Below are 26440 nucleotides of genomic sequence, written 5' to 3'. Positions count from 1 at the left end.
GAAGACTTTTTGGAAATCCAGATACAGGAATAGAAGTGTTGACTTCTGCATATAACGATCTGAGAGGGCTCGACAGCTTAGATGCTGAGAGGATGTTTCCCCTGGCTGGAGAGTCTAGAACTAGGGAACATAGTCTCAGGATAAGGGGTCGGACATTTAGGACTGAGATAAGGAGGAATTTCTTCACTCAGAGGGTCGTAAATATTTGGAATTCTTCACCCCAGAGGGCTGTGGCTGCTCAGTCATTGAGTATATTCAAGACTGATAAATCGATAGATTTTTGGACTCTAAGGGAATCAAGGGATATGGGCATCTGGCGGGAAAGTGGAGTTGAGATCAAAGATCAGCCATGATCTTATTGAATGGTACAGCAAGCTTGAGGGGCCCTGTGGCCCACTCCTGCTCCTATTTCTTATGTTCTTATAATTTACTGGTAAGCAACCAGCTTGACGACTCAAAAGTCTTTTCAATTGATTGGTTACCACTTTCAAACAGTTATGATATTTAAGAGGCAAATAATACAACTACAGTCTATTACATGAGGGATTAATACTTGATGACTTGATTACTGACACCTCCCCCCCCCCCCCCACACGTGCATGTGTGCGCGCACACACACACACACACACACACACACACACACAAATATAACCAAGTCGGTTGTTAGCATATATCTTTATTGTTTTAACAAAAACTTATAGCTAATTTTACACTCAATCCATTTATTCAGTGTAATTCAATGTACTTTTGCCTGTATAAATTTTGAGCAAAACACTGACTACATGGTGGTGTACTTCATCTCGAACACAGGAATGGCAAATACCAGCAGTTTCCATGCTCATCCTGCCAACAGAAACACTGCAAGCACCATTCCATTTGAGGCTGTTAACATATTTAAAACAGACAGAATTTTCTCCCAAACATAACACAAGAAATTACATTCAGCAAAAATTGACATGGTCAAATAATTTCAAAAATGTATATTTCTTTCAAAATTCACTCATTATACAGATTAATCTCCATTAAAAATCAATTAACAGTAGGCATTTCTAAGGCACACCACAACTCTTTCAGTTTAATTTGGCCTATTAGCTGTCATCGTATACAGTTGTCAATTGCAGCTTTCCAATCAAGTATTTCGGAGCTACTGGATTGATTGAGAGACTTTTCAACATCAGATTATCTACACAATTCATATACGAGTGACAGAACTAATCCAATAAACCATCTATTGAGAAACTTACTCTGTACAGTACAAGTGAGGAAAGGTGAAAATATGTTAGCAGAAACATACACAATTACCAGTTCTGCATAAGTAGGCCTTTTTTATTGCACCCCCTCATTCTCTGACAAGGAATTAAGTGTTCTGGAGGAGTATCGACTGTGAGGGTTACGATACTGAAGGTGGGTTGTATCAGCATCACAAGACTGTTCTGCCATAGGAGGAGGAGGAGGAAGAGGAGGAGGAGGAAGAAGAAGGTGGGCATAACTGGACCATCTTGATCCAGCCCGAGCATGGTCCGAAGGGGGAAAGAAATACCTGAAACGATGTAGACGGGAACACACAGGAGTGAGAAAAAATGGGAGAAAAAAGAACAGAAGACAAAGAGAAAAAGTGGTGAATAAGAAAATAAAAGATACACATGCCTAAAAAAAAATAAACAAAACTAAAACGCTGGGTCTTGGTTCAGGAAACAGTGACTACATTAAGGCAATTCCATGCAACAGTTCAATGTCCTTTAAAAGAACAGTTAACTATCTTTCACCTGTATCATCAAACAGATCCTACATAATTGTATAAACAAATATTTATGAATCAATATAAGTATTAGGAGAGAGTTCGGACACTGTGAAACAAATTAATTATAAATACAACACTGATAAAACAAGCACACACGATACTATAGATGTGATCCTTAATTTATTTAATCCATTCTAATTGGAACACATAGAATACTGGTCCCACACTGGAAATAGGGCACATATTTGCTTAGGTTTCTATATCCTCATCAGTAATTTCCAAGGGTAACATTGAAGTGCTCACTGGATGTCTGGTGTCATATGTGTGCAGTTGCTGTTTAGAATGAAGGTTACTGCATCTCAAAATTCAATTTAGTTAAACTGTATTCACCTTTCAGCTGTAATACTTTTGCAGGGTTTTCCTTAAATTTTTACAAAAGAAGTCATTTTTATTGTCATCTTAATATTATATATACATGGCAACAAAAGATGCAAAATAGATTTATTCCAAGCCTGCCTCTGTAATGTAAAGCAACATGTGTCTCTCCTCTGAGTTTCCTGTACATTGATGCCAACTGTTCAAGAACAAAGTCAAACTCATTCGGGAAAAAAATATGTAATTTTATAAAGCCTTCCATCCAAGGTTATTAGTAAGCAGGTTTCTGGTTGGTCTCGGGAGATATCAGAAGACGCTGGGGAGGGGAAAAGGGAGTACACTTTTCATTCCTGTGTGCATGCAACAAGCAGCAAAACAGCAAAGTTATTCCAGTTAGCTTGAGATCAGCTGTGTTTTCTTTCTGTTGAAAAGGGCATAATATGTGCAGAAGGCAAGATGTATCAAGGTTTCCTAAAAGAAAAAAAACGAACATATACCTCTGCTTAACCACATTTCAAATTTGCAAATGTTTGTAATCCTTTCTATTCGATTATATATTTTTGGGTTGGGGAAAAGAGAACATTTCGAATGCAACTTTCACTTCCTTAAGCTTTTACTTCTACAGTTAAGTGGTGAAATCCAAATGTTCTACTGATAGCTCCAAAGGTTTGTTTCTTAGATAAGTCAATACAAACCTTGTACATAGAAGGGATGTGAAAGTCCACAACCACTGTTCTGTACCACAGTATATACAAACTCAAATTAAAAAATTGAGTATTTCTAGAGGGGGGGGGGGGGGGGGGGGTGGGGAGGGGGGGGAGGGGAGGAGGGTGGAGAGGTACTTCCAGATGGCACACTGCTTTGGAACCAATGTTCTGTGCCACCAAGTGAAATATTGTTTGCCCCAACAATTTTCCACACTGCCAAGCTCCTGAGCTTAACCAAATCATAAGGGAAGCACTGCTTCCTCAGAAAGGGATGGGAGAAATCAGAGGCTGAATCGCCAATAAGTTGGGTGAGGGCAGCATTGACAAAAGACTTGGGATCGTGTTGTCTCCCCCCCATTGCCAAGTAGTGGGGCCAGAGAAAAGAAGATTTCTGGCCAGAGAAAACACCCTCATGTTTTCTCCCCTACGAATACTGAACAGTGCTCATCCAGCACCATCTTTATCCGGCTCAAAAATCAGCAACCAAGCAGGTCCTGATTGCAGTCTCCAGGATTTTCTATGAAGCGACTCCAATGCAACCATAATTGGGATAAAAATGAAGTGCCTCCGTAATGTGACAGAAGAGCTTAAAAGGCCTTAGAATCAGTAATGAAATTAAAACCACCTCCAGCTAAGTAGGAATCTTCTTTCCCCCCACCCCCCCCCCGGTTTTTCTTTTAATTACATTGTTTGATATCTGGGTGTTATTTACATTGAAAATGTTCCTCCCCGACGTGTTCCTTTAAGACAATAACACTGATCTACAATAAATTTTACTGGTCTTCACATCCCAATTTCAGCCATTCATTGGGGTGGAAGAAATGCTCTCACATTAAAGAGACCACGTGGCTACTAATGTGTGAAAATAGTGATTGAGTGTCGGTCAAAGAACACGTAGTCCCAGAGCTCCCCTCAGCAAGTTCGTCCAGTGAGTAGCTGAGTTACACAAATCATGAAGGTCCCAGTTTTGATATCTGGTCAGTGCTGACCTCCCTGTGTTAGTGAGGGGAAACCAGCCAGAGTTCCTGCTCTCATTCATTGGCAAGCAACCCATCTCTGACAGGGGAACTAAAAAAATAAGCACTCATAATGTCTGATCTAGATATAAAACAACCTGTGTACACTTTACTATAAACTCCCAGACTACTGCTGTCTCATACATTTTTGGGGTTGGTTTACAATCAGGCAAATTAAATTATAAAATATTTTAACCCATTAAGTACAAGTTCAGAGTTGTGTACATTTAAGTGCAGCAGACACCATTGTGCGCATGAGGATGGTTCAAGTTCTAAGCTTTTGCAATAATGTACAGAATGTATTTAGTGCTTGTCATACTGTTTTTTTTGTTTCTTTTATAAGATTGGACTATCAAACTGTGTTTCATTATTTCAGTGTTACATACATCAATACTTAAAGATAACAACTACATCAGAATTATGGACATCTTGTAGTAAACACAGCATGGAGGTTCTATTGTTATTTCCTCACCGTGACAAGTTTATTGTTATGTCACCTAGCACGTGACTATGACCATATTTTGTTTTTTAAAAATTAATCTGCAGGAATAAATTAAGAATTTAAGAGCAGGTCCTGTTCATTTTTGGAATTTATGCCAGGGGTCAGAGAGATTCCTCTTTATAACTTTGTAATTTTTTAGAAAACAAGAAAGGTGCCACTATCACTCAAAATATCTTCAAAAGTTAAAGCTAATGTAGAGTCAAAAAGGAGCAATAATTTAAAATAAGTAGCAGCATAATTGCATAGCATCTTGATTTTTGAACACAGCTTGCCACAGTACTCAATTCCCCAAATGGGAAGATGCCCATTGGAAGCTAGAGGGTGATCGACACCACCCAGCAGCAGGTTACTGAGTAGCACTGGCAGATGCCCAAATGCAGGTTACCCGCCCACCTTCTCAGTGGGGTATCACTCGCATCACCCCTTACACATTCTTCTCATCAGAAGATTTCTAGCCCCCCCCCCCCCCACCATAAAGAGAGAAAAGTTTCAGTGAAGCCAAAAAGCATTTGCTACAAGATTTGCCCCATGGTCCTAGTTTCCATGGGGCTGGACCCTGTGTTCAAATACCGCAGTGTAATGCCAACATGGCTAACACTTGAAACAGAAGAACAGTCAAAAGAAACTTATTAGCCCCCAAATAATGACCTGGTGGCTACTTTTCTCCAAATCTGCATCCGTGCTTCTGAACCGAAGGCACTTTCAACCTACCTTCCTCCAGCAGATGTTCCATTAAATGTGTTCAGTAAGGATGTATTGCTTGCTGAGGAAGAATTAAGAATTCCCAATGCCTGTTGGCTTAAGCCACCATTTACAGGACTTCCATCGCCTTTCAATACGCCAGTACATTTCCAATTGTCCATATAATTAGCTGAAAGATAAAAAAAAAATCAGAACTTCAGTCAACAGTTTTAAGTATTTCTGCAACCCAGTGAACACAAATTAACATTTTATGCATTTGACAGGATGGATCAAAGTGCTTTCAACCTGAGGCCTATGCCACAGTTACACATAGCGCAGTTATCGTAGTAAAACGTCCCAGAGCGCTTCACCGGAACATTATCAGTCAAAATTTGACACTAAGCCACGTAAGGCGATATTAGGACAAAAGCATGGTCAACAGCAAGTGGATAAATCACCAGGGCCGGATGAAATGAATCCCAGGCTGTTAAAAGAAGCCAGGGAGGAAATAGCGGAGGTTTTAACAATCATTTTCCAAACATCACTGGATACAGGTGTAGTGCCAGAGGATTGGAGGACTGCTAACATTGTACCATTGTTTAAAAAGGGAGCGAAGGATATACCTAGTAATTACAGGCCAGTCAGTCTAACCTCGGTGGTGGGTAAATTATTGGAATTGATTCTGAGGGACAGGATACATTGTCACTTAGAAAGGCACGGACTAATCAAGGACAGTCAGCACGGATTTGTTAAGGGGAGGTCGTGTCTGACTAACTTGATAGAATTTTTTGAGGAGGTGACAAAGAGGATTGATGAGGGTAGCGCAATTGATGTAGTCTACATGGATTTTAGCAAGGTTTTTGACAAGGTCCCAAATTGGTCAAAAAAGTAAAGGCCCATGGGATCCAAGGGAATGTGGCAAATTGGATCCAAAATTGGCTCAGTGGCAGGAATCAAAGAGTAATGGTCGGAGTGTTTTTGCGACTGGAAGCATGTTTCCAGTGGGGTGCCGCAGGGCTCGGTGTTAGGTCCTTTGCTTTTTGTGGTATACATTAACGACTTGGACTTAAACGTAGGGGGCATGATTAAGAAATTTGCAGATGACTCAAAGATAAGCCGTGTGGTTGAAAGTGAGAAGGAAAGCTGTAGACTGCAGGAAGATATCAATGGACTGGTCAGATGGGCAGAAAAGTGGCAAATGGAGTTCAATCCGGAGAAGTGTGAGGTAAGGCATTTGGGGAGGGCAAACAAGGCAAGGGAATACACAATAAATGGGAGAATACTGAGAGGTGTAAGGAAGTGAGGGACCTTGGAGTGCCTGTCCACAGATCCCTGAAGGTAGCAGGACAGGTAGTTATGGAATGCTTTCCTTTATTAGCCGAGGCATAGAACATAAAAGCAGGGATGTTATGCTGGAATTGAATAAAACACTAGTTAGGCCACAGCTTGAGCACTGTGCAGTTCTGGTCACCACATTACAGGAAGGATGTAATTGCACTAGAGAGGGTGCAGAGGAGATTTACGAGGATGTTGCCAGGACTGGAGAATTTTAGCTATGATGACAGATTGGATAGGCTGGGGTTGTTTTCCTTGGAACAGAGGAGGCTGAGGGGTGATTTGATTGAGGTGTACAAAATTATGAGGGGCCTAGATAGAGTGGATAGGAAGGTCCTACTTCCCTTAGCGGAGGGGTCAATAACTAGGGGGCATAGATTTAAAGTGATTGGTAGAAGGATTAGAGTGGAAATTAGGAAAAACTTTTTTACCCAGAGGGTGGTGGGGGTCTGGAACTCACTGCCTGAGAGGGTGGTAGAGGCAGAAACCCTCAACTCATTTAAAAAATACCTGGATGTGCACCTGAAGAGCTGTGACCTGCAGGGCTATAGATCAAATGCAGGAAAGTGGGATTTGGTTGGGTGGCTCGTTTCTCAGCTGGCGCGGACACAATGGACCGAATGGCCTCCTTCTGTGCTGTAAATTTTCCATGATTCTATGACCTTTTATTCCTTACATATGAAATGCTAAGGCTCCAATACAATCACTAACAATACTTTCTAATGTTGGGATATGTGGTAAATGATGAAACTTGTTTTGAACACGGAACATCACAAAGGCATCTACAACAGGCCAAGTAATGAGGACTAAGTCTTAGAGGCTGTGCACGGGGAAATTTTCCAGTTTGATGGTATGGTACCAGACTGATCCCTGGGATGGCAGGACTGTAATATGACGAGAGATTGGGTCGACTCGGCCTGTATTCACTTGAGTTTAGAAGAATGAGAGGGGATCTAATTGAAACATAAAATTCTGACAAGGCTAGACAGACTGGATGCAGGGAGGATGTTTCCCCTGGCTGGGGGGTCCAGAACGAGGGGTCACAGTCTCAGGATACGGGGTAGGACATTTAGGACTGAGATGAGGAGAAATTTCTTCACTTGGAGGGTGGTGAACCTGTGGAATTCTCTACCACAGAAGGCTGTGGAGGCCAAGTCATTGGATATATTTAAGAAGAAGCTAGATAGATTTCTAGACACTAAAGACATCAAGGGGTATGGGGAGAGAGCAGGAATATGGTATTGAGATAGAGGATCAGCCATGATCATATTGAATGGCGGAGCAGGCTCGAAGGGCCGAATGGCCTATTCCTGCTTCTATTTTCTACGTTTCTATTGCCAAAACACCACTCAGTGGGACTTTAAGGAGGGGCTCATAAAAACAAACTGAGCACTGCTGAAAAGTAGAATACCCATGAGCTCTCTCTTTCTTCCGCCCCCCTCTCTGACTTGTAGTTCAACCAACATTGGTTGAAAAAAGATTTATATAGAAGCCTTTCTGCAGTTCCCACAGAGAAGTAGTGTGGAGTCTCTGATATACTGGAGATGTATTCACGTATATACATATACGGGCATACTAATTCACAACTGCTAGTTATGCAATACATTCACAAATAGCAAAAAAAAAATCACAATGACCTTCATCAACAGGTGAAAATCAAGAACACTTTTGTTATAAATAAAAAAATCTTTCAAATTAGTGTTTCTTCCAGTGAAACCATTCTGATTTCTCCCACTGCTTCTTAATGATGTTCTAGAACAACTTTCTTTTTATTTCTCACTAATTTTTTCCCTCCTCTCTCCTGAAGGTGTTGGGTCCTTGCTGGAGTACAGGCTTACAGCACCAGTTATTGTCTGATACCTTGTCTGGTACCAATAAGATGGTGAGTGTAGGCAGGCTTTTCTAATGATGTTGCTCTTCACAGTCATGCCTGAATCTGTCATTCATCAAGATTCACTCCCAGCAGTGATCACTGGACAGCAGTCAGGAGCTAGAATCCCAGCCACTTTCCTCCTCCCTAACCCAGGGGACTGAGGTTAAGTGTAGTGCTTCTTCTGCAAATCCTGATCTGTTGTTACTCATTGGATAAATTTGATGAGCAGTTGAGGGAGCCCGCAATTTGTCTTTTAATTTTAACAAACAATAAGCAAGAGGAAAAAATAGGTGCAGAAGAATGTTGTTTTTTTGTATGTCCCGATTCATAAAACTGCTCTACAAAATAAAATCAGGGAATCAAATTGCATGGCTGAAATTAGATTACAAATCCAGAGCACAACTATAAAATGAGGTCCAAGGAAAGTAGCACCCAATTTCTAGCTGGTGTTTCAAAACTCAGTTTAGCAGCAAAGTAATCAGCTACAAAAGGTGGTACATCTCTCCTTTCCAATTCCTTGGGGCGTGATTTTATCATGGTGGCGGGATCAATGGGTGTGTGGGAAACCCAGGGAAAAAATTCTTATCTCTCTCCACGTGATCGTGACTTAATTGTAGGCCCTTAATGTGGCTTCTGGGTTTCCCACGCACCAGGCAGCCATATTGACAGGCTGGCTGCCTGTCGGCGGTGAAAGGAACTGCAAATCAGAGAGGGGAGTTGGAGAGAGAGCACATGGGGCCTGGGAAAAATCGGAGTGGGGGGGGGGGGGGGGTGTGGTCAGAGACGGCATATTGGGGGGGGGTCATCAGGGGCTCAGGCATGGGGGAGTTGGTGGACATAGTATGAATGCTGCAGTCGAAACCAAAGGTTGAAATAATGCTTTTGCATTATTTATAGTAATGTGACATTTTCAGCTGAGAATGTCACATTACTATAAAACTTGTAGTGAGTAGTTAATGATGTTAATGTAATGTGAGTAGTTAATGATGTTAAATATTTATGTGACAATTTCCCTGTGTAACAGGGTAATAATGTCAACAGCACAATGGGAAGTCACAGTGAAATAAAACCACCCCAGTGATAGTCACTCACCTGGTCTTATTCCTGTCCTGAGATTGGCAAATTACAATTTTCAACCAAACCTCTCAATAATTACAATATTATATAATCAAAATAATTGTTCCACATTATCCTAACTGTGCTTAGAAATTCAAGATCACCTTTCCATAATCTGACACATCCATCATCTCCAGAGGACGCCAGGACTGTACCAGTGATGTTCCAGCTCACGCGCCATACCTGTGAGTTGTGGTTATCGAACTGAGCCACTGTCTGAATTTCAAATTTTGTTGGCCCTCCTGAACCACTCAATTCTTTTCTGGGGGAAAAGATGAGGATAAAGGTTTAATGCTTATTCTTTATTGGTTGTGCAACAGTTTAGAAGACATCAGATTACAATCAAAAGATCGGGGTGAAACAAAATCCAGCTGTCTTGGCGCTGGGAGTATTCATCAAAAAGATGTTTTGAGTAGTATTGTTAAGATTCATAGAATCTTACAGTACCGAAGGAGGTTGTTAAGTTTAACAGCTCTGTGGCTCACTGAAAGCTAGCCAGTTAATCCCATGCCCCTGTCCTTTCCCAGTACCATTTGTTTTTCTTCTTCATTTATCCACTTCCCTTTTAAAAGTTTTATGGATTCTGTGGCGACTGCAGTTTCTAACAACTCTGTGTAAAGAAATCGCTCCTAAGCTCTCTCTTCGTTCTTTTGTTAATAAAACTAACAAAAACATTTGTAAATGTTATTTTTAATTGTTATTGCTTCCTGTCCTAATTGCTGGAATCGCTGTCTTACAATTATGAACAGTTGTAACAGGGAGAGGTACAACTCAACTGGCATCGTAAAATAATGATTACGTTTAGACATACATTAAATTAATAGACAAAATAGAAAAATTTATTAGTACAATTTTACATTCACAGGATATTTTACTTCTGGGAGAAAGTTTTTAAACATTGTTCACATGCTCAGATAAAGTGCTAATCAGCTTAGCTCAGTTCTTGGCACTCCTGCCTTGTAGTCAGATAGTCATCAGAGTTAAGTGGCTCCTTGGTAGCCTCTCGTCTCCAAGTCAGAAGGTTGTGGTTTCAAGTCCCACTCCAGAGACTTGAGCACACAATCTATGCTGGCACTTCAGTGCAGTACTGAGGGAGTGCTGCACTGTCGCGGGTGCCATCTTTCAGATGAGATGTTAAAGCGAGGCCCTGTCTGCCCTCTCAGGTGGACGTAAAAGATCCCATAGCACTATTTGAAGAGGAGTCCTGGCCAATATTTATCCCTCAATCAACATCACTGAAACAGATTATCCGGTCATCACCTCATTACTGTTAGTGGGACCTTGTGTGTGCAAATTGGTTGCCGTGTTTCCTACAGTGACTGTATTTCTAAAATACTTCATTGGCTGTAAGCATTTGGCAGACCATTTGTCTTCAGCCCCCGCCACAAACTCCGATCCCTTGTCATTTATTCCATCCCCTCGCTGGCCACTGTCTCAGGCTGAACCAGACTGTTCGCAACCTTGGTGTCCTATTTGACCCGGAATTCAGCTTCCGACTCCATATCCTCTCCATCATAAAGACCGCCTACTTACACCTCCGTAATATCGCCCGTCTCCATCCCTGCCTCAGCTCATCTGCTGCAGAAACACTCATCCATGCTTTTGTTACCTCCAGACTTGACTATCCCAATGCTCTCCAGGCCGGCCTCCCATCTTCCACCCTACATAAACTTGAGCTCATCCAAAACTCTGCTGTCCGTATCCTAAATCGCACCATGTCCCGTTCACCCATCAACCCTGTGCTCGTTGAGCCACATTGGCTCCTGGTTCGGTAACGCCTCGGTTTTAAAATTCTCATCCTAGTGTTAAAATCCCTCCATGGCTTCGCCCGTCCCTATCTCTGTAACCTCCTCCAGCCCTACGAAACTCTACATTCTTCCAACTCTGGTCTCTGGTGCATCCTGCGCTTCCTTCGCTCAATCATTGGGGGCTGTGCCTTCAGCCGTCTAGGCCCCAAGCTCTGGAATTCCCTCCTTAAACCTCTTTGCCTCTCTCTCCGCCTTTAAGACCCTTCTCAAAACCTACTTCTGTCCTAATGTCTCCTTCTTTGGCTTGGTGTCAATTTTTGTCTGATTACGCTCCTGTGAAGCACCTTGGGACGTTTTACTACGTTAAAGGTGCTATATAAATGCAAGTTGTTGTTGTTGTGGTAGTAGTAGTAGTAGTAAAGTGCTTTGGGACATTCTGAGGTTGTGAAAGATGCTATATAATTGCAAATTCTTTCTTTCTTATTTTTGAAGGAGTGCTCAATGTTGGAAGTGCCAACCTTTGGATGAGACATTCAGGTGGACGATAAAGATCCCATGGCACTATTTGAAGAAGAGCAGTGAGTTCAGGCCAACATTCTTGTCTCAACCAACACATCATTCAAAAAATATTGAACAACTAGTTATCACTACTATTTGCTATTCGCAAAATATCTACTCCTACAAAACAACAGTGATTACAATTCAAAATTATTGTATGTGAGGTACTTTGGAATTCCCTGAGATGTAAGATGCTGTATAAATTCAAATTCTTTCTATCTCATAGCTTAAATATTAAATTGCTTTGGGGATGTTAGATAAATCAGAAATCATGACTGAAGTAATTCCCACCTTAAGGGTTTTAGTGTGAAAATTCGAACATCTTTATTTGCTACTGCAAGAATATGGAAAGATCGTCCCAGGTTTGGTGCAAATGCAATATCGTGCACAGGATCGGTAACTGTAATTAGGGTTTCCGCCTTTGCATACTTCCTAAAAACAAAACACAAATATCAAAATCAGAATTCATATAATTTATTCTTCTTTGCTCATTTTCTTTTTACTTCAACCCTCAAACTGAAAATGCAGCTGCATGTCATAAGCGTTTGATGTAAAGCACATGGATTTTAGCAAGGCTTTTGACAAGGTCCCACATGGAAGAGTGGTCAAAAAAGTAAAAGCCTATGGGATCCAAGGGAAAGTGGCTAGTTGGATCCAAAATTGACTCAGTGGCAGGAAGCAAAGGCTAACGATTGACGGGTGTTTTTGCAACTGGAAGGCTCAGTACTAGGTCCCTTGCTTTTTGTAGTATTTATTAATGATTTGGACTTGAATGTGAGGGGCTTGATCAAGTTTGCAGATGATACAAAAATTGGCCGTGTGGTTGATAGTGAGGAGGAAAGCAGCAGACTGCAGGAAGATATCAATGGACTGGTCAAGTGGGCAAATGGAATTCAATCCAGAGAAGTGTGAGGTAATGCATTTGGGGAGGGCAAACAAGGCAAGGGAGTACACAATAAATGGGAGGATACTGAGAGGTGTAGAGGAACAGAGGGACATTGGAGTGCATGTCCACAGATCCCTGAAGGTAGCGGAACAGTTGGTTAAAAAGGCATATGGGATACTTTCCTTTATTAGCCAATGCTTAGAATATAAGAGCAGGGAGGTTATGCTGGAACTGTATAAAACATTGGTTAGGTCACAGCTTGAGTACTGCATACAGTTCTGGTCACCACATTACAGGAAAGATGTGCTTGCACTAGAGAGGGTACAGAGGAGATTTACAAGGATGTTGCCAGAACTGGAGAATTTTAGCTATGAGAAAAGATTGGATAGGCTGGCGGGAGATTTAATTGAGGAATATAAAATTATGATGGGACTAGATAGAATGGATAGGGAGGACCTATTTCCCTTAGCAGAGGGGTCAGTGACCACGGGGCATAAATTTAAAGTAATTGGTAGAAGGATTAGACTGGAGCGGAGGAGAAATTTTTTCACCCAGAGGGTGCCTGAAAGGGTGGTAGAGGCACAAAAGTACTTGGATGAGCGCTTGAAGTGTCACAACCTACAGGGCTATGGAGCAAGAGCTGGAAAGTGGGATTAAGCTGGATAGCTCTTTCTCGGCTGGCATGGACACGATGGGCCGAATGGCCTCCTTCTGTGCCATAACTTTCTATGATTCTACGAAGAGTTCCTTCACGAGCGGGAGGACAACTAGAACAAGACAGTGACAAAAATGTGCCTCAGTAGACTAAAGTAATTGCTTTAGAGACACTGAATGCATTCTATAGACCTGCAGATTACAAAACTGGGATGAACTGCAGTTACTCTTTTCATTTTCATGCTCATTATTTAACACTGCTGCCGAGGAATGTGGTATCGGTCGCACCCACAGAATAAAAGTTATAATTGTATAGTTATCAGGGAATGGTCCACTGTTTCTAAACTAGTGTTTCAAGTTCCATTATAGTCGTTCTACAACCTAAAATGAGATGGGTGCCACATCTTAGCATCATTTGACAGCTATAGCTTCTGGAAGGGGGCTGAGGGAAAGATATTAATTTTATGTATATATTGTATCATTGCACATCAGCACCACTTGTACTTTCTATAGACAAACTACATCTTGCTCAAGGGATTTTATTGAAAATAATTTGTTCTTTAAACTAAAGTCAAATACCTGCCACAATGTTACAGTTTTAACTCTATTTCAAAAAGAGAAATCAGGGAATTGACCGCATGGAGAAATCTCGGATCGTTACCTGCATTTAATTTTTCAATGATGGCCTTTCATTGACTTTTTCCTTTCTTACAATCCTGCCAGGGCTCAGTCGAACAATAAGATCAGGCAGAGGTAACTTATTTTAAAAATGGCCATAAAGACCTTTGATGGTTCAGCAAAAAAATGCACTTTGTGGAGGGATCCTGAGCTGGACACCCGAGACCAGAAACGTCCCCGGTTTCATCAATATTCTGCGCTTTAAGCAGATCTCAGTTGGGACAGCAGTGAGATAATGCTGCAATTGGTTTCAGAAGCCCCAGGTTAAGGAGGAGATAAAACCCAGCCAGGGTCCAGGGTGTCTGCTTCCGAACATGATCTATTGATACTTGCTGAAATTCCTGGTGTGTCTACGCGGGCTGAGGACAGGTTCAGGATCTGACTTGGTAGGGGTGTTTCCCACACTCAAAAAGCCTGCTGACAACTCACTGTCTGGGTTCACACATGAAGACTGGGCACCTGGGTAATGTCTTGGGGGCAGAAACTGTTTAGGGAACTTTATTCCAGCATGGGTCAGCATCATCAGGAGAGGATGGGAGAAAAATGGCAATAAAAGTATACTTTCCATGCACTCCTTTAAAACTTACCTGGTGTTTTCATTGTATTCATAAATTTGAACTTTCCCACCTACGTTTGTGCTGCTATCGTCACTTCCCACAGCTATCATAGGAGGGTGAGAGCGGGAACTGTGAAGATAAACAACATTAGAACAAAAAGTTTAACATGTGATTCTTAAGCCATATATACACAAACAATGACAGCATGCATTCTGACGATAGGTCATCGACCTGAAATGTTAACTCTGTTTCTCTCTCCACAGATGCTGCCTGGCCGGCTGAGTATTTCCAGCATTTTGTGTTTTTATTTCAGATTTCCAGCATCTGCAGTATTTTGCTTTTGATGCAATTAAATCTGTTGGGTGTCAAAAGAAGTTGCCTCGCTCTCACCATAATAACCTTCGCTGTGCTTGAAGGGCACACTTACCATTAGTAAAAAAAAGAAGTTTGCAAATGGACAGGGGAAACAGAAGGAAAAAAAAGAGAGAATTTGGGCTGAAAGCTTGGCGAGAGCTTCACCGTGGCCGAATGCACGCTCAAATGATCTGGCCTGACACGGAATTGTACGGTGCAGTTCCAGCAGCTCGACGTTCCAATCTCAATTCACAATTTTTTGTATATTTATCCTCAAAGATCCAGCGAGAATTTTTCTTTTACGCAGTGTTATTATGATCTGGAATGCACTGCCTGAAAGGGTGGTGGAAGCAGATTCGATAGTAACTTTCAAAAGGGAATTGGATAAATACTTGAAGGGGAGAAAATTGCAGGGCCATGGGAAAGAACAGGGAAGTGGGACTAATTGGATACCTCTTTCAAAAAGCCAGCACAAGCACGATGGGCCGAATGGCCACCATCTGTGCTGTAAGATTCTGTGAAAGTGAGAGATATTAGTGCTGGGAAATGTAACACGTTTTAATTTTTGCTATCCATTGAACACTCCTTGGTCAAATACAGTAGAAAACAACTGGTGCTGATGGCAGGACAAAACTAATTGACGCTTACCACCTGAGGGGCAGTCATGTAAGATGCAGAGGTGATCATGCATTTCTGGTCAAAATCTCTCTAAATGGACAGTGGTCCTAGTAATATTCTTGGTTTGCAATGGTGTACACAATACAGTGACTGAAGAAACCTCATTAATTTTATCTGCATTTAACAGCCTCTACGGTAGTTGCGATTTTATCCACAATTGGGTTAAGTTAATTTTTCTCAAGTGTGCTGTTAGGTGCACGTACCCATATTGCTTGTGCACACTCTCACCTGGAGGGGTTCCAGGAAATACAGCTGCAGCTCAATTTGCACGAGATCTCGTGCTGTAACGACCACTGACTGAGGTTCATAACATCTGGGGCCTCGTATATTCGCACAACACCGTCTGCAGAACATGTGGCTAAAACCAAACCCATGTGCTTAGGAGCAAATTTCACATCTGTCACCGAGGTTCTGCTGTCCACAAGCGTCGTCCTCTTCACCTGTTTGGATGTAGGCAATTATAGGCCTGTTAATGTGCACGTAACTAGTGACAGTGTTTTTTTTGTTTTATTCCAACATTCTTCCCCATTTTCCCTCTCCTGAAGTATCTGGCTCTTCCTGGGTACAATTCCATGGGTAAAGAAACTCTCCAGTACTTCATCTGCGGCCATTCCTCGTATGTGGGCTCTTACACGTGGCACGTTATTGGATTGTGAGGGGCATCACAGCTGAACCGGACACTGATGCAAGTACATTCCAGTACGGAACTAAGGACAACAATCAGGAGCTCAAATGGAGGAAGCCTCACTGACTTTATTCCCTCTCCCTAATGCAGGGGTAGGCCAAATTGTGGAGGCTAACGGCAATGTTTAGTTAAAGAGAACATTCACCACAGCCACAGCCTTCTAGTGCTGGCTTAATAAGACGTGGACGTAGGGAATATTTTGTCTCACTGAGAGGACTTTGCTTAATTTGTTACAGAACGGTTAAAGAGGGTATTAAAAAATAAAAATCTGATAAAACAGAGGATGGCTAGGCACACCATTCACGCCTCTGAGTCAGAAGGTCGTGGGTTTAAGTCCCACTCCAGAGACATGAGCACAAAATCTAGGCTAACGCTCCCAGTGCAGTACTGAGGGAGTGCTGCACTGTCGGAAGTGCCGTCTTTCAGATGAGACGTTAAACCCAGGTCCCGTCTGCCCTCTCAGGAGGACATAAAAGATATCCTGGCACTATTTCGAAGAAGAGCTGAGGAGTTCTCCCCGGTGTCTTAGCAAATAGTTATCCCTCAAACAACATCACTAAAACCGATTATTTTGTCATCATGTTTGTGGGACCTTGCTGTGTGAAAATTGGCTGCCACGTTTCCTACATTACAGAGACTACATTTTAAAAGTACTTAATTGGTTGTAAAACGCTTTGGGACATCCTGAGGTCGTGAAAGGTGCTATATAAATGCAAGTCTTTCTTTTTTCTTTAGCTAACATCTACCGCATTTCACAATACATCTATCAGCTTACAACCCAGAGTTGACTGACAATTAAGAGATTTCTGACCATTTTTCTAGATGCATAAAAATTTGTAGTTCAACTCGAATCATTCTTTTGCCAATTAATAGAGCATTGTCTTAAGATGATATGATGAGCTTTATAAATTGAAAATTTTTGCCTCAGGTGGATTAGTTGACCGGGGGACTGGAATTTGGTAAAACGGTCATTTATCATGATGCCCCAGTGCAAACATAGTAGCACTGAAGGTCACGAATAGATAGCCTGCAATTCTGTCGGAGACCAATCCCAACCAAAACCCAGCATCACCAAGAAATGAAAAGATCCAAACTTACCCAATGACTCTGTCCCCGCAGTTTGTCATTAGACTCTCCCACTATCTCCTCCCACACAGCTGCGGTCCGATCGAAGGAGCAGGAGGCTAGCACTTGGCCAAACTCAGGATGGGCCCATGTCACACGCCATACTGATCCACTGTGTGTCTACAAAATAGATTTTTTATTAGACACCGTACATCAGGATACAGAGAGCAGAGTTGCTCTATTGGTAAGCACCTCAGTTAGAACGGTAATCATAGAATTAACAGCACTGAAACAGGCCAGTCGGCCCAACTGGTCCATGCTGGTGTTTGTGCTCCACACGAGCCTCCTCCCTCCCTACTTCATCTAACCCTATCAGCATATCCTTCTATTTCTTTCTCCCTCGTGTGTTTATCTAGCTTCCCTTTAATCATCTTTCTTTTGATCAATACATGGTGCATTTTCCAGCTGGAGTCTTTCTACTTCACAAGTGTTCAATTGCTTGCATTAAAAGGTTTACTTCCTCCACTGCCCCCCCCAACTATGACACTTCCCACCAGGACAAGGTAGCACAGCACCCTGGAACTCTCATTCCTGCACCAGAGTGGTAGGATGTTGGTTTTCACTTGCAATCCCCCACAATCCAGATCATAACGATGCCACTGTGTGGAGTTGCTATGTGGAGGTTGGGTGCCTTTCCCACGAGCAAATAGAGGGATTAAGAAAGAAATGGATTTGAGGGAGAATAACTGCTCTCACACTCTCCACCTTCCGGTTAAAGAACAGCATCAGAGACAGACAAATATCTTTCCTCTTTTATGTGTAAAGCTTTACACTATATACCTCTATTCTCTACAGTGTAAATACTTATTTATAATTATTATGTACTAGCGTCTTGCTTGTAAAACTAAAATAACCTAAACTCTTTTAAGCGGTAATACAGAGTCCTGTTCTAGACAAGAAACAGTATTTTATTTAAACAAGGTAAATATTTGAACAACTGCACACCTTGGCATTGACTCAAAAGAACTAAGATTAACTTTAGCAGTTTGATTTTTTAAAATTCATTTCTGTTTTTCAAGATTATTGTACAGGGTTGGAGGATTTACTGATTTGAACATTTGAGCGTTAACACTAGCAGATATGATCACTAACACAGGGTGCTTTAGCTCATCTTTCACCTGTGAACTCAGTAACTCCTCCAGTCATGTTGTCAGTATTTTTTGATGTTTAAGCTGAAACAATGATTATTTGGGAGGAGAGAAGAATGTGGAGTCTGATTTTCTCTAAATTCAGAGTCCTATGAGATTGAGTACAGTGTAAGTTCACATAAAAAGCAGTTGCAATTTGGTATACATGTCAACATGCAAACAGCGTAGTTGAGGTAAGAGGCACTGATCCCTCCACAGCTTATAAGCAACAGGCAGCAGTTCCTTACCTTCCAGCTGGCCGTGCAATGCCACTCCCCAGTTTCACCTTTGTCCCACACCTGTCAAACCAATATTAAAAAAATATTCAGCGGATTCACAAACAGAGATTGTTACATCAATAGTTTCCCCCACATCAGCAGTATCTTTGCTGGTAACAAAAGCTCCTGTAATGGCAGCTCACCAATTGATAATGAGATTTCATTAGACATGATGAAACGAATGAAGTACAAAGTGTGTGGAACATGGGACCATTACAATTGACCACTGATGGACCAATGGGTGCTACTGTTGTAGTACGCCTTGTCCTGAGTGGAGGCCAGGTGCGTCCCCACAGGGAATTATTAGGAGGGAAAGTGCTCTCTTCCCCGCTCCCATATGCCAAGCAGCTCATTACAGGACAATACTGGAACAAACCTAGGATTAAGTCCCTTAAAGGCCAGGGAATGAAAGGCACATAACCAAGGGACGCCAGGAAAGAATTGGAGAAAAAAAAATTGTACCCATCTTCTCTGCTTGTGTCGCATTGTGGCAGCTTTGAACATTTTGCAGGGAGTAATACCTGTACTTTTCCTGATAGCATAAACGAGGCACTAACACTGAAAGTGTAAGAGACCCTTAAGGGACAAATACACGGTGCAATGGTCTTACAGTTAAAGTCACTTCATAAAATATTCAAGCTTTGTTTTTATGGTTTACAATGCCATCTGAACTCTGTAGCTGTATTGCAGCTTGTAACACTTTCGAGCACCTATTAGAATATAGCCAGCATGTTATTCACAAGCTGAAGAGATCAGCCCATTCTAGCTCATCCTTTATGAAAGAACCTCCACCGCAGCATCTGTTTCTTAAATGATTTCCACGTTTTTGCCTCAACTGCCCTACTCAGATATCCATTCCACACATTGATCAAGAGGAATCAGGGGATATGGGGATCGGGAAGGAAAGTGGAGTTGAGGTCGAAGATCAGCCATGATCTGATTGAATGGCGGAGCAGGCTCGAGGGGCTGTGTGGCCTACTCCTGCTCCTATTTCTTATGTTCGTGTGATCAGCTTGGCTCAGTATTCCCACTCTCATCTCTGAATCAGGTGTGGGTTTAAGCCACACACTTGGGATTTGAACACACACAATCTATTCCGATACTAGAGTGCAGTGCTGAGGGAGTACTGCATTGTCAGAGGTGCCACCTGCCTGTTCAGGTGGATATCAAGGATCTCAAGCATCATTCACAGAAGAGCAAGGAAGTTCTCCAGGTGTCCCAGCCAACAGTTATCCCTCACCCAAAGCAGATTAGCTGGTCATTAATTTTATAGCTGTTTGTGGTACCTCATTGTGTGCAAATGACTGAAGCACTTCAGGCCAACCTGAGGATGTGAAAAGTGCTACATAAATGCAAGCTTTTTCTCACTCCAGAATTTGAATGCATAATCTAGGCTGTTACTTGCAATGCAGTGCTGAGAGAGTACTGCATTGCTGGGAGGTTCTGTCCTTCTGGGTAAGACATTAAATAGAGGACGTCTGCCTACTCTGGTGGTTTGGGTGGATGTAGGATCCTATTGCACTATTCAAAAGGACAGAAGGGTGTACTCCTGGTGTCCTATCCAACATTCTTCCTTCAATCCACAGTAGGAAAAAAAAGATAAACTGGTCATTTATCAGTTTGTGCGACCTTGTGTGCAAAACGGCTGCTGTGTTTACCCACACAACAATAGGAATGAATTCCATCCGCAGGGCTTTGGATCAAGAGCCCAGGTTTCTCCCGTTTTTCTTCCTAACTCAGCCGTGACTCTGAGGAAGAGCCTCGCGACTCCACCGTTCTCCCTGGTAGGGTACACTCTTTTGTCCGCATCCACTTTTTCTGTGTTTAACCAATTGATAACTGCACCAGCCAGATTTCTTCAAACCAAACACTGAGCAACATCCATTTCATACAATACTGACACATCTCCTATCTAGACACGTCCAATGCCGCCAACACTCAGCAGGTCAGGCAGAGGGTGTGGACCCATTGCCCATATAGCGTTCAGTAAAAGTAATGGAAGATGTGTCAGTATTGTATGGAATGGATGGATGTTGTATGGAATGGATGTTGCTCAACGATTGGTGGCTCAAGAGTGTGGCGAGATCCCGTCTGAACTTGCCCCTGTTCGGACAGAATGTCTCATCGTGCGAGGCTCCGAATCCTCCCTCAGGAAGCTGCGCCTCACAACTTCAACTGTCTCTCTGAAATTCCCTCCATGCCATCATGCAGTGCGGCGGGATTTCCTGTACAGGCTGCTCCTGCACACTCTCCGCTTCCTCGCCCTCGTCTGGACTTGACGTGCCATCTTGCCGTCCGGCAGAGGCTCCTGCAGCTTTGGGGATCTGGGGTGAAGAGTGTTGCACGGATCCTGTAATTTTTGCGGCCTGGATGAGACTGTCCTTCATATTTTTTGTGTATTGTGAGAGGTTGCAGCCCCCCTTCCGCTATTTGATGAGGCTGCTCCTCAACTTCTGGCAACACTTCAGTCCCACGATCCTGAACTTTTACCTGGTGCGGGCAAGTCGGAGGACATCCTCGTGGGTCTGTTCCTGGGCCTGGGCAAAGTAGCCATCCACAGGTTCAGTCTGGATGTGGCCCACAGTGGAGGGGAGGGGAGGGGGAGTTACCTTCCTCTCTTCTGCAATTGTAAAATTCTCATCCTTGTTTTCAAATCTCTCCATGGCTTCGCCCCTCCCTATCTCTGTAACCTCCTCCAGCCCTACAACCCCCTAAGATCTCTGCGCTCCTCCAATTCTGGCCTCTTGCCCATCCCCGATTTAATTGTTCCACCACTGGCGGCCGTGTCTTCAGCTGCCTGGGCCCCAAGCTTTGGAATTCCCTCCCTAAAACTCTCCACCTCAATCGCCTCCTTTAAGACCCCCCCCCCCCCCCCACCACTTAAAACCGACCTCTTTGACCTGCTCACCTGTCCTAATATCTCCTTACGTGGCTCGGTGTCAAATTTCGTTCGACAATTCGCTCCGGTGGAGCGCCGTGGGACGTTTCACTACATTAAAGGCGCTATATAAATGCAGGTTGTTGTCCGCGCCCGGGCGGCCCTGGAGAGGGAGCGCGCGCGGTGCCCGGGGCGCAGGGGCTGGAGTGTGTGGTGGACACGGGTGTCAATATTATGATTTAATTTTATCCTTTGTTTTGTGATTTAGTTCTTTGTTTAGTTCATAGTTTTAATTTTTAAAAAGGGGCACTTTTGTTTGATGACACTGTGGTGACCCCGGCGGTGTCAGTAACGGACTCTACCTGGCGGTGGAGGGCGGACACGGGCTGGTCGGCCCGATTCCCGGTTGAATTTCCCGCTTTCCCTCCCCTCACTCGCACGGACCCGGGGCCCACTTTCTGGAGCCAGCGTGGGCCGGCGCTCTGTCCGTGGTGAGAAAGACCCACATTCTCGGGCCTCCCTCCCGGACATTTCACCCACGGTGATTCCGTCAGATTTACACTCATCTGAAGGCCGGCCTGTGCGAGGCGAACTAACAGCCCGAGGCCGAGGCCGAGGCCTAGGCCGATTCCCCCCCCCCCCCCCCCAACAACCCCACCTTCACGCTCTGATCGCTGGAGCAGGTCGCCATCCTCCGCCCGTGGAAATCGAAGGAAACATCGTGGATCAGGTCCTTGTGATCGGCCGCGATACTCCGGGCCACGAACATCCCCACCTCGGATACTCGATCGAAATGAAATAAAAAATAAAACAAACCGAGGCGGATGTGCCTCCGCTCAACGACCTCTTACAGGGGGAATCAGGGACACGAATCTTTGGCGCCTCACACTCGGGCTGTAATAAGAGTGAAGCCGGCAGGCGGCGCTATACCCGACTGTTATGGCTCATATGAGCCGGCAGGCGGCGCTATATCAGACTGTTATAGCACATATGAGCCGGCAGGCGGCGCTATATCCGACTGTTATGGCTCCAATGAGCCGGCAGGCGGCGCTATATCCGACTGTTATGGCTCTAATGAGCCGGCAGGCGGCGCTATATCCGACTGTTATAGCACATATGAGCCGGCAGGCGGCGCTATATCCGACTGTCGTATCACTGGCTGACCGAATAGCTAACTGTTGTAGCATAGACGGCCGACAGATGGCGCCGTATGAGGATGTCAAGCTGTTGGAGGAATGACTCAAATGCCAGCAGGTGGTGCTGTGTCAGGATGTCATTTATATTTAAAACAACAGGGACGGACAAGTGGCGCACTCAGGGGATGCCGATGGATCAATGAGGTTGCCTAACAGGGGGTGCCGTGCTAGGATGTTATGTCACACAGGAGGCGACAGGGGGCGCCGTGCTAGGCTGATATGTCACACATGAGGCAACAGGGGGCGCCGTGCTAGTCTGGTATGTCACACATGAGGCGACAGGGGGCGCCATGCTAGACTGTTATGTCACACAGGAGGCGACAGGGGGCGCCATGCTAGGATGTTATGTCACACAGGAGGCGACAGGGGGCGCCGTGATAGGATGTTATGTCACACAAGAGGCGACAGGGGACGCCGTGCTAAGCTGATATGTCACACATGAGGCAACAGGGGGTGCCGTGCTAGGCTGGTATGTCACACATGAGGCAACAGGGGGCGCCATGCTAGGCTGGTATGTCACACATGAGGCGACAGGGGGCGCCATGCTAGGCTGGTATGTCACACAGGAGGCGACAGGGGATGCCGTGCTAGGCTGGTATGTCACACGGGGGGTGCTGTGTTAGGCTGGTATGTCACACGGGAGGCGACAGGGGGCGCCGTGCTAGGCTGGTGCGTCACACGGGAGGCGACAGGGGGCGCCGTGCTAGGCTGGTATGTCACACGGGAGGCGACAGGGGGCGCCGAGCTAGGCTGGTATGTCACACGGGAGGCGCCGTGCTAGGCTGGTATGTCACACGGGAGGCGACAGGGGGCGCCGTGCTAGGCTGGTATGTCACACGGGAGGCGACAGGGGGCGCCGAGCTAGGCTGGTATGTCACACGGGAGGCGCCGTGCTAGGCTGGTATGTCACACGGGAGGCGACAGGGGGCGCCGAGCTAGGCTGGTATGTCACACGGGAGGCGACAGGGGGCGCCGTGCTAGGCTGGTATGTCACACGGGAGGCGACAGGGGGCGCCGTGCTAGGCTGGTATGTCACACGGGAGGCGCCGTGCTAGGCTGGTATGTCACACGGGAGGCGCCGTGCTAGGCTGGTATGTCACACGGGAGGTGACAGGGGGCGCTGCCTCGGGAAGTGAGGCTCAGCCACTCTCCAATACATTTTCTGTTTTTAAGTTAGAACTTTGGAGTAATTGTAAATCACACCACCCACATTACAATCTATGAATTGTTTTTTTGGCAGAGCTTTTTGAAGAAGAATATCCAACCCAAAAACCCTCCAGTAATGTTTACAATGTTTCAGCAGGGCACTTTGGATTGACAAGTTAAATTCCAAACAACTAAGACATAATGGTGAAACTGTAATTTACACAATTTCAGTCAAAAAAAAACATTAAGAGGATGTTGTAAAATCTAGACATATTCAAATATGCAAAGAATTGAGAACAGGATTAAACTGGATAGCTTTTTTTCTGCCGGCACAGACACGATGGGCCGAATGGCCTCCTTCTGTGCCCAAAATTTCTATAATTCTATGAACTGAAGCAAATCCAGAGTTTATGTAGAAACCAAAAAGTTACAGAACACATCACTTAAAGCTCACATTACATTCCTGCCGCCGCCCCCCACCATCAGAGACCTTCTCTTTTTTTCTTTCTTCACCTCCCCCCAACCCCCTTTCCCTGGCTCTGTACTTGCTTAAAAACTGTTTAATCTTCAACTTCTTCCCCTGAAACAATAGCTCTGTTTCTTTCTCCACAGGTGCTGCCTGACTTGCTGAGTATTGCCAGCATTTTCTGTTTTCATTTCAGATTTCCAGCACTTTTGCTTTTGATTCAATGTTTAATTCACCGTCACTTCTCTTCCAGGAACACCCACCTTGAAGAAATTCTGCTCCACTCTCTGGCAGGATTTACGTTTGTCTCTTTTACCTTGTTCACCTTCGTTGCTTTCTGTTTCCCGTCTCGTGTTTGATCAGGTTTCTTCTAAAACTCTCTTTCACAATCACATCTCTTTCCTCAGCAACTGTCTCCGGCTCCGACTTATTCCACGTGGATTCCAGCTTAAATTCCACCCTTCATGTTTCGGATCCATCCGTGATTACAGATATCTCCATGATATTCAGCGTTCCTCGAACCGCTGCTCTCGCCGCTTCCTGAGATCCACGCTCAACGCCATGCGCTGCCACATGCACGCTCTCGACCTCTCTCGCTCCAGCAGCACCGACTCACTCTACTTCAGAGTTATCCTGGTCCGCAGTTCAATTTCATCCTTCGCCTCATCCGGCGCTTTAACAAAAATCTTTTATTCTTCCTTTCAGGTGTCGAGGACCGCAAGCTTCAACAACTCTTAGATACCAACGCCCCTCCCGATCCTTCTTCCCCTTCACTTTCCTCTGACCCCATTCCTCCCTCCAATTTGTCGTGTTATCGCTATCCCTTCTGACCTTCTCCTCTCCGTCCCCGAGCGATCAGTCCTCAGCGAAGGCCTCAGCTTCACCCCTTACGTCCCCACCTCAATGAATTTCGAGCTCAACACGATGCTGAGCTCTTCTTCTGTCTCCTCTGCACCCACTTCTTTGGCCAGGAGTCCTCCCCCCGCACAGCGGACCCTTTCTCCCATCTCCAGAATTCTCGTTGCACCTGGACCCCTCCCTCTGGCCTCTTACCCTCTCTTGATTTTTTCACTGGGAACTGCCGGCGTGACATCGGCCGTGCCTTCATGGAAGAGGACACAAATAACTTCCCAGAAATGCTAGGGAACCAAGGGACTAGTAAGAAAGAGGAATTAAAGGAAATTATTATTAGTAAAAAAAATTGTGCTGGAGAAATTAATGGGACTGAAAGCCGATAAATCCCCAGTGCCTGATAATCTGCATTACAGAGTACTAAAAGAGGTAGCCATGGAAATAGTGGATGCATTCGTTGTCAGCTTCCAAAATTCTATAGATTATGGAACAGTTCCTGCAAATTGGAGGGTGGCAAATGTAACCCCACTATTTAAAAAAGGAGGGAGAGAGAAAACAGGGAGCTACAGACCGCTTAGCCTAACATCAGTGGTAGGGAAAATGCTGGAGTCTATTATAAAGGATGTGATAACAGGACTTTTTTTTTATTCGTTCATGGGATGTGGGCATCGCTGGCAAGGCCAGCATTTATTGCCCATCCCTAATTGCCCTTGAGAAGGTGGTGGTGAGCCGCCTTCTTGAACCGCTGAAGTCCGTGTGCTAAAGGTTCTCCCACAGTGCTGTTAGGAAGGGAGTTCCAGGATTTTGACCCAGCGACGATGAAGGAACGGCGATATATTTCCAAGTCGGGATGGTGTGTCACTTGGAGGGGAACGTGCAGGTGGTGTTGTTCCCATGTACCTGCTGCCCTTGTCCTTCTCGGTGGTCGAGGTCGTGGGTTTGGGAGGTGCTGTCGAAGAAGCCTTGGCGAGTTGCTGCAGTGCATCCTGTGGACGGCACACACTGCGGCCACTGTGCGCCGGTGGTGGAGGGAGTGAATGTTTAAGGTGGTGGATGGGGTGCCAATCAAGGAGGCTCCTTTGTCCTGGATAGTGTCGAGCTTCTTGAGTGTTGTTGGAGCTGCACTCATCCAGGCAAGTGGAGAGTATTCCATCACACTCCTGACTTGTGCCTTGTAGATGGTGGAAAGGCTTTGGGGAATCAGGAGGTGAGTCACTCGCCACAGAAT

At 44.5% G+C, this 26440-nt stretch overlaps 1 protein-coding gene across 2 annotated transcripts; it reads right to left on the bottom strand.

Annotated features, from left to right (window-relative positions):
- Positions 1 to 660: 660 nt before the first annotated feature.
- Positions 661 to 22442, bottom strand: seh1l (SEH1-like (S. cerevisiae)). 2 transcript variants are annotated; one of them, XM_067978176.1, is made up of 9 exons: positions 22211 to 22442; positions 18645 to 18695; positions 17243 to 17389; positions 15688 to 15899; positions 14458 to 14556; positions 11944 to 12084; positions 9451 to 9608; positions 5053 to 5212; positions 661 to 1540 (listed from the first exon to the last, which is right to left on the bottom strand). In XM_067978176.1, the coding sequence occupies exons 1-9, from the start codon at positions 22319 to 22321 to the stop codon at positions 1327 to 1329; spliced, it is 1293 nt and encodes a 430-aa protein (XP_067834277.1). In that variant the 5' UTR covers positions 22322 to 22442; the 3' UTR covers positions 661 to 1326. The 2 variants fall into 2 exon arrangements, with proteins under 2 accessions (XP_067834277.1, XP_067834280.1); XM_067978179.1 differs by having other exon boundaries at positions 1447 to 2587.
- Between the last annotated feature and the right edge of the window lie 3998 nt (positions 22443 to 26440).

This window comes from Heptranchias perlo, chromosome 3 (assembly GCF_035084215.1).
Source record: "Heptranchias perlo isolate sHepPer1 chromosome 3, sHepPer1.hap1, whole genome shotgun sequence".
Lineage (NCBI taxonomy): Eukaryota > Metazoa > Chordata > Chondrichthyes > Hexanchiformes > Hexanchidae > Heptranchias > Heptranchias perlo.
Note: the sequence above shows the minus strand (reverse complement) of the source record. Positions and strands in the feature narration are given on the sequence as shown.

Bases quoted from the DNA above. Each gene is read 5' to 3' on its own strand.
- seh1l (XM_067978176.1), bottom strand. From the start codon at position 22,321: ATGTTCGTGGCCCGGAGTATCGCGGCCGATCACAAGGACCTGATCCAC. The intron at 18,696-22,210 runs GTGGGGTTGTTG...TTGGTTTGACAG, and splicing joins CCAGCGATCAGAGCGTGAAG to GTGTGGGACAAAGGTGAAAC. The intron at 5,213-9,450 runs GTGATCTTGAAT...TTTATCTTTCAG, and splicing joins ATGTGTCAGATTATGGAAAG to CTAATTATATGGACAATTGG.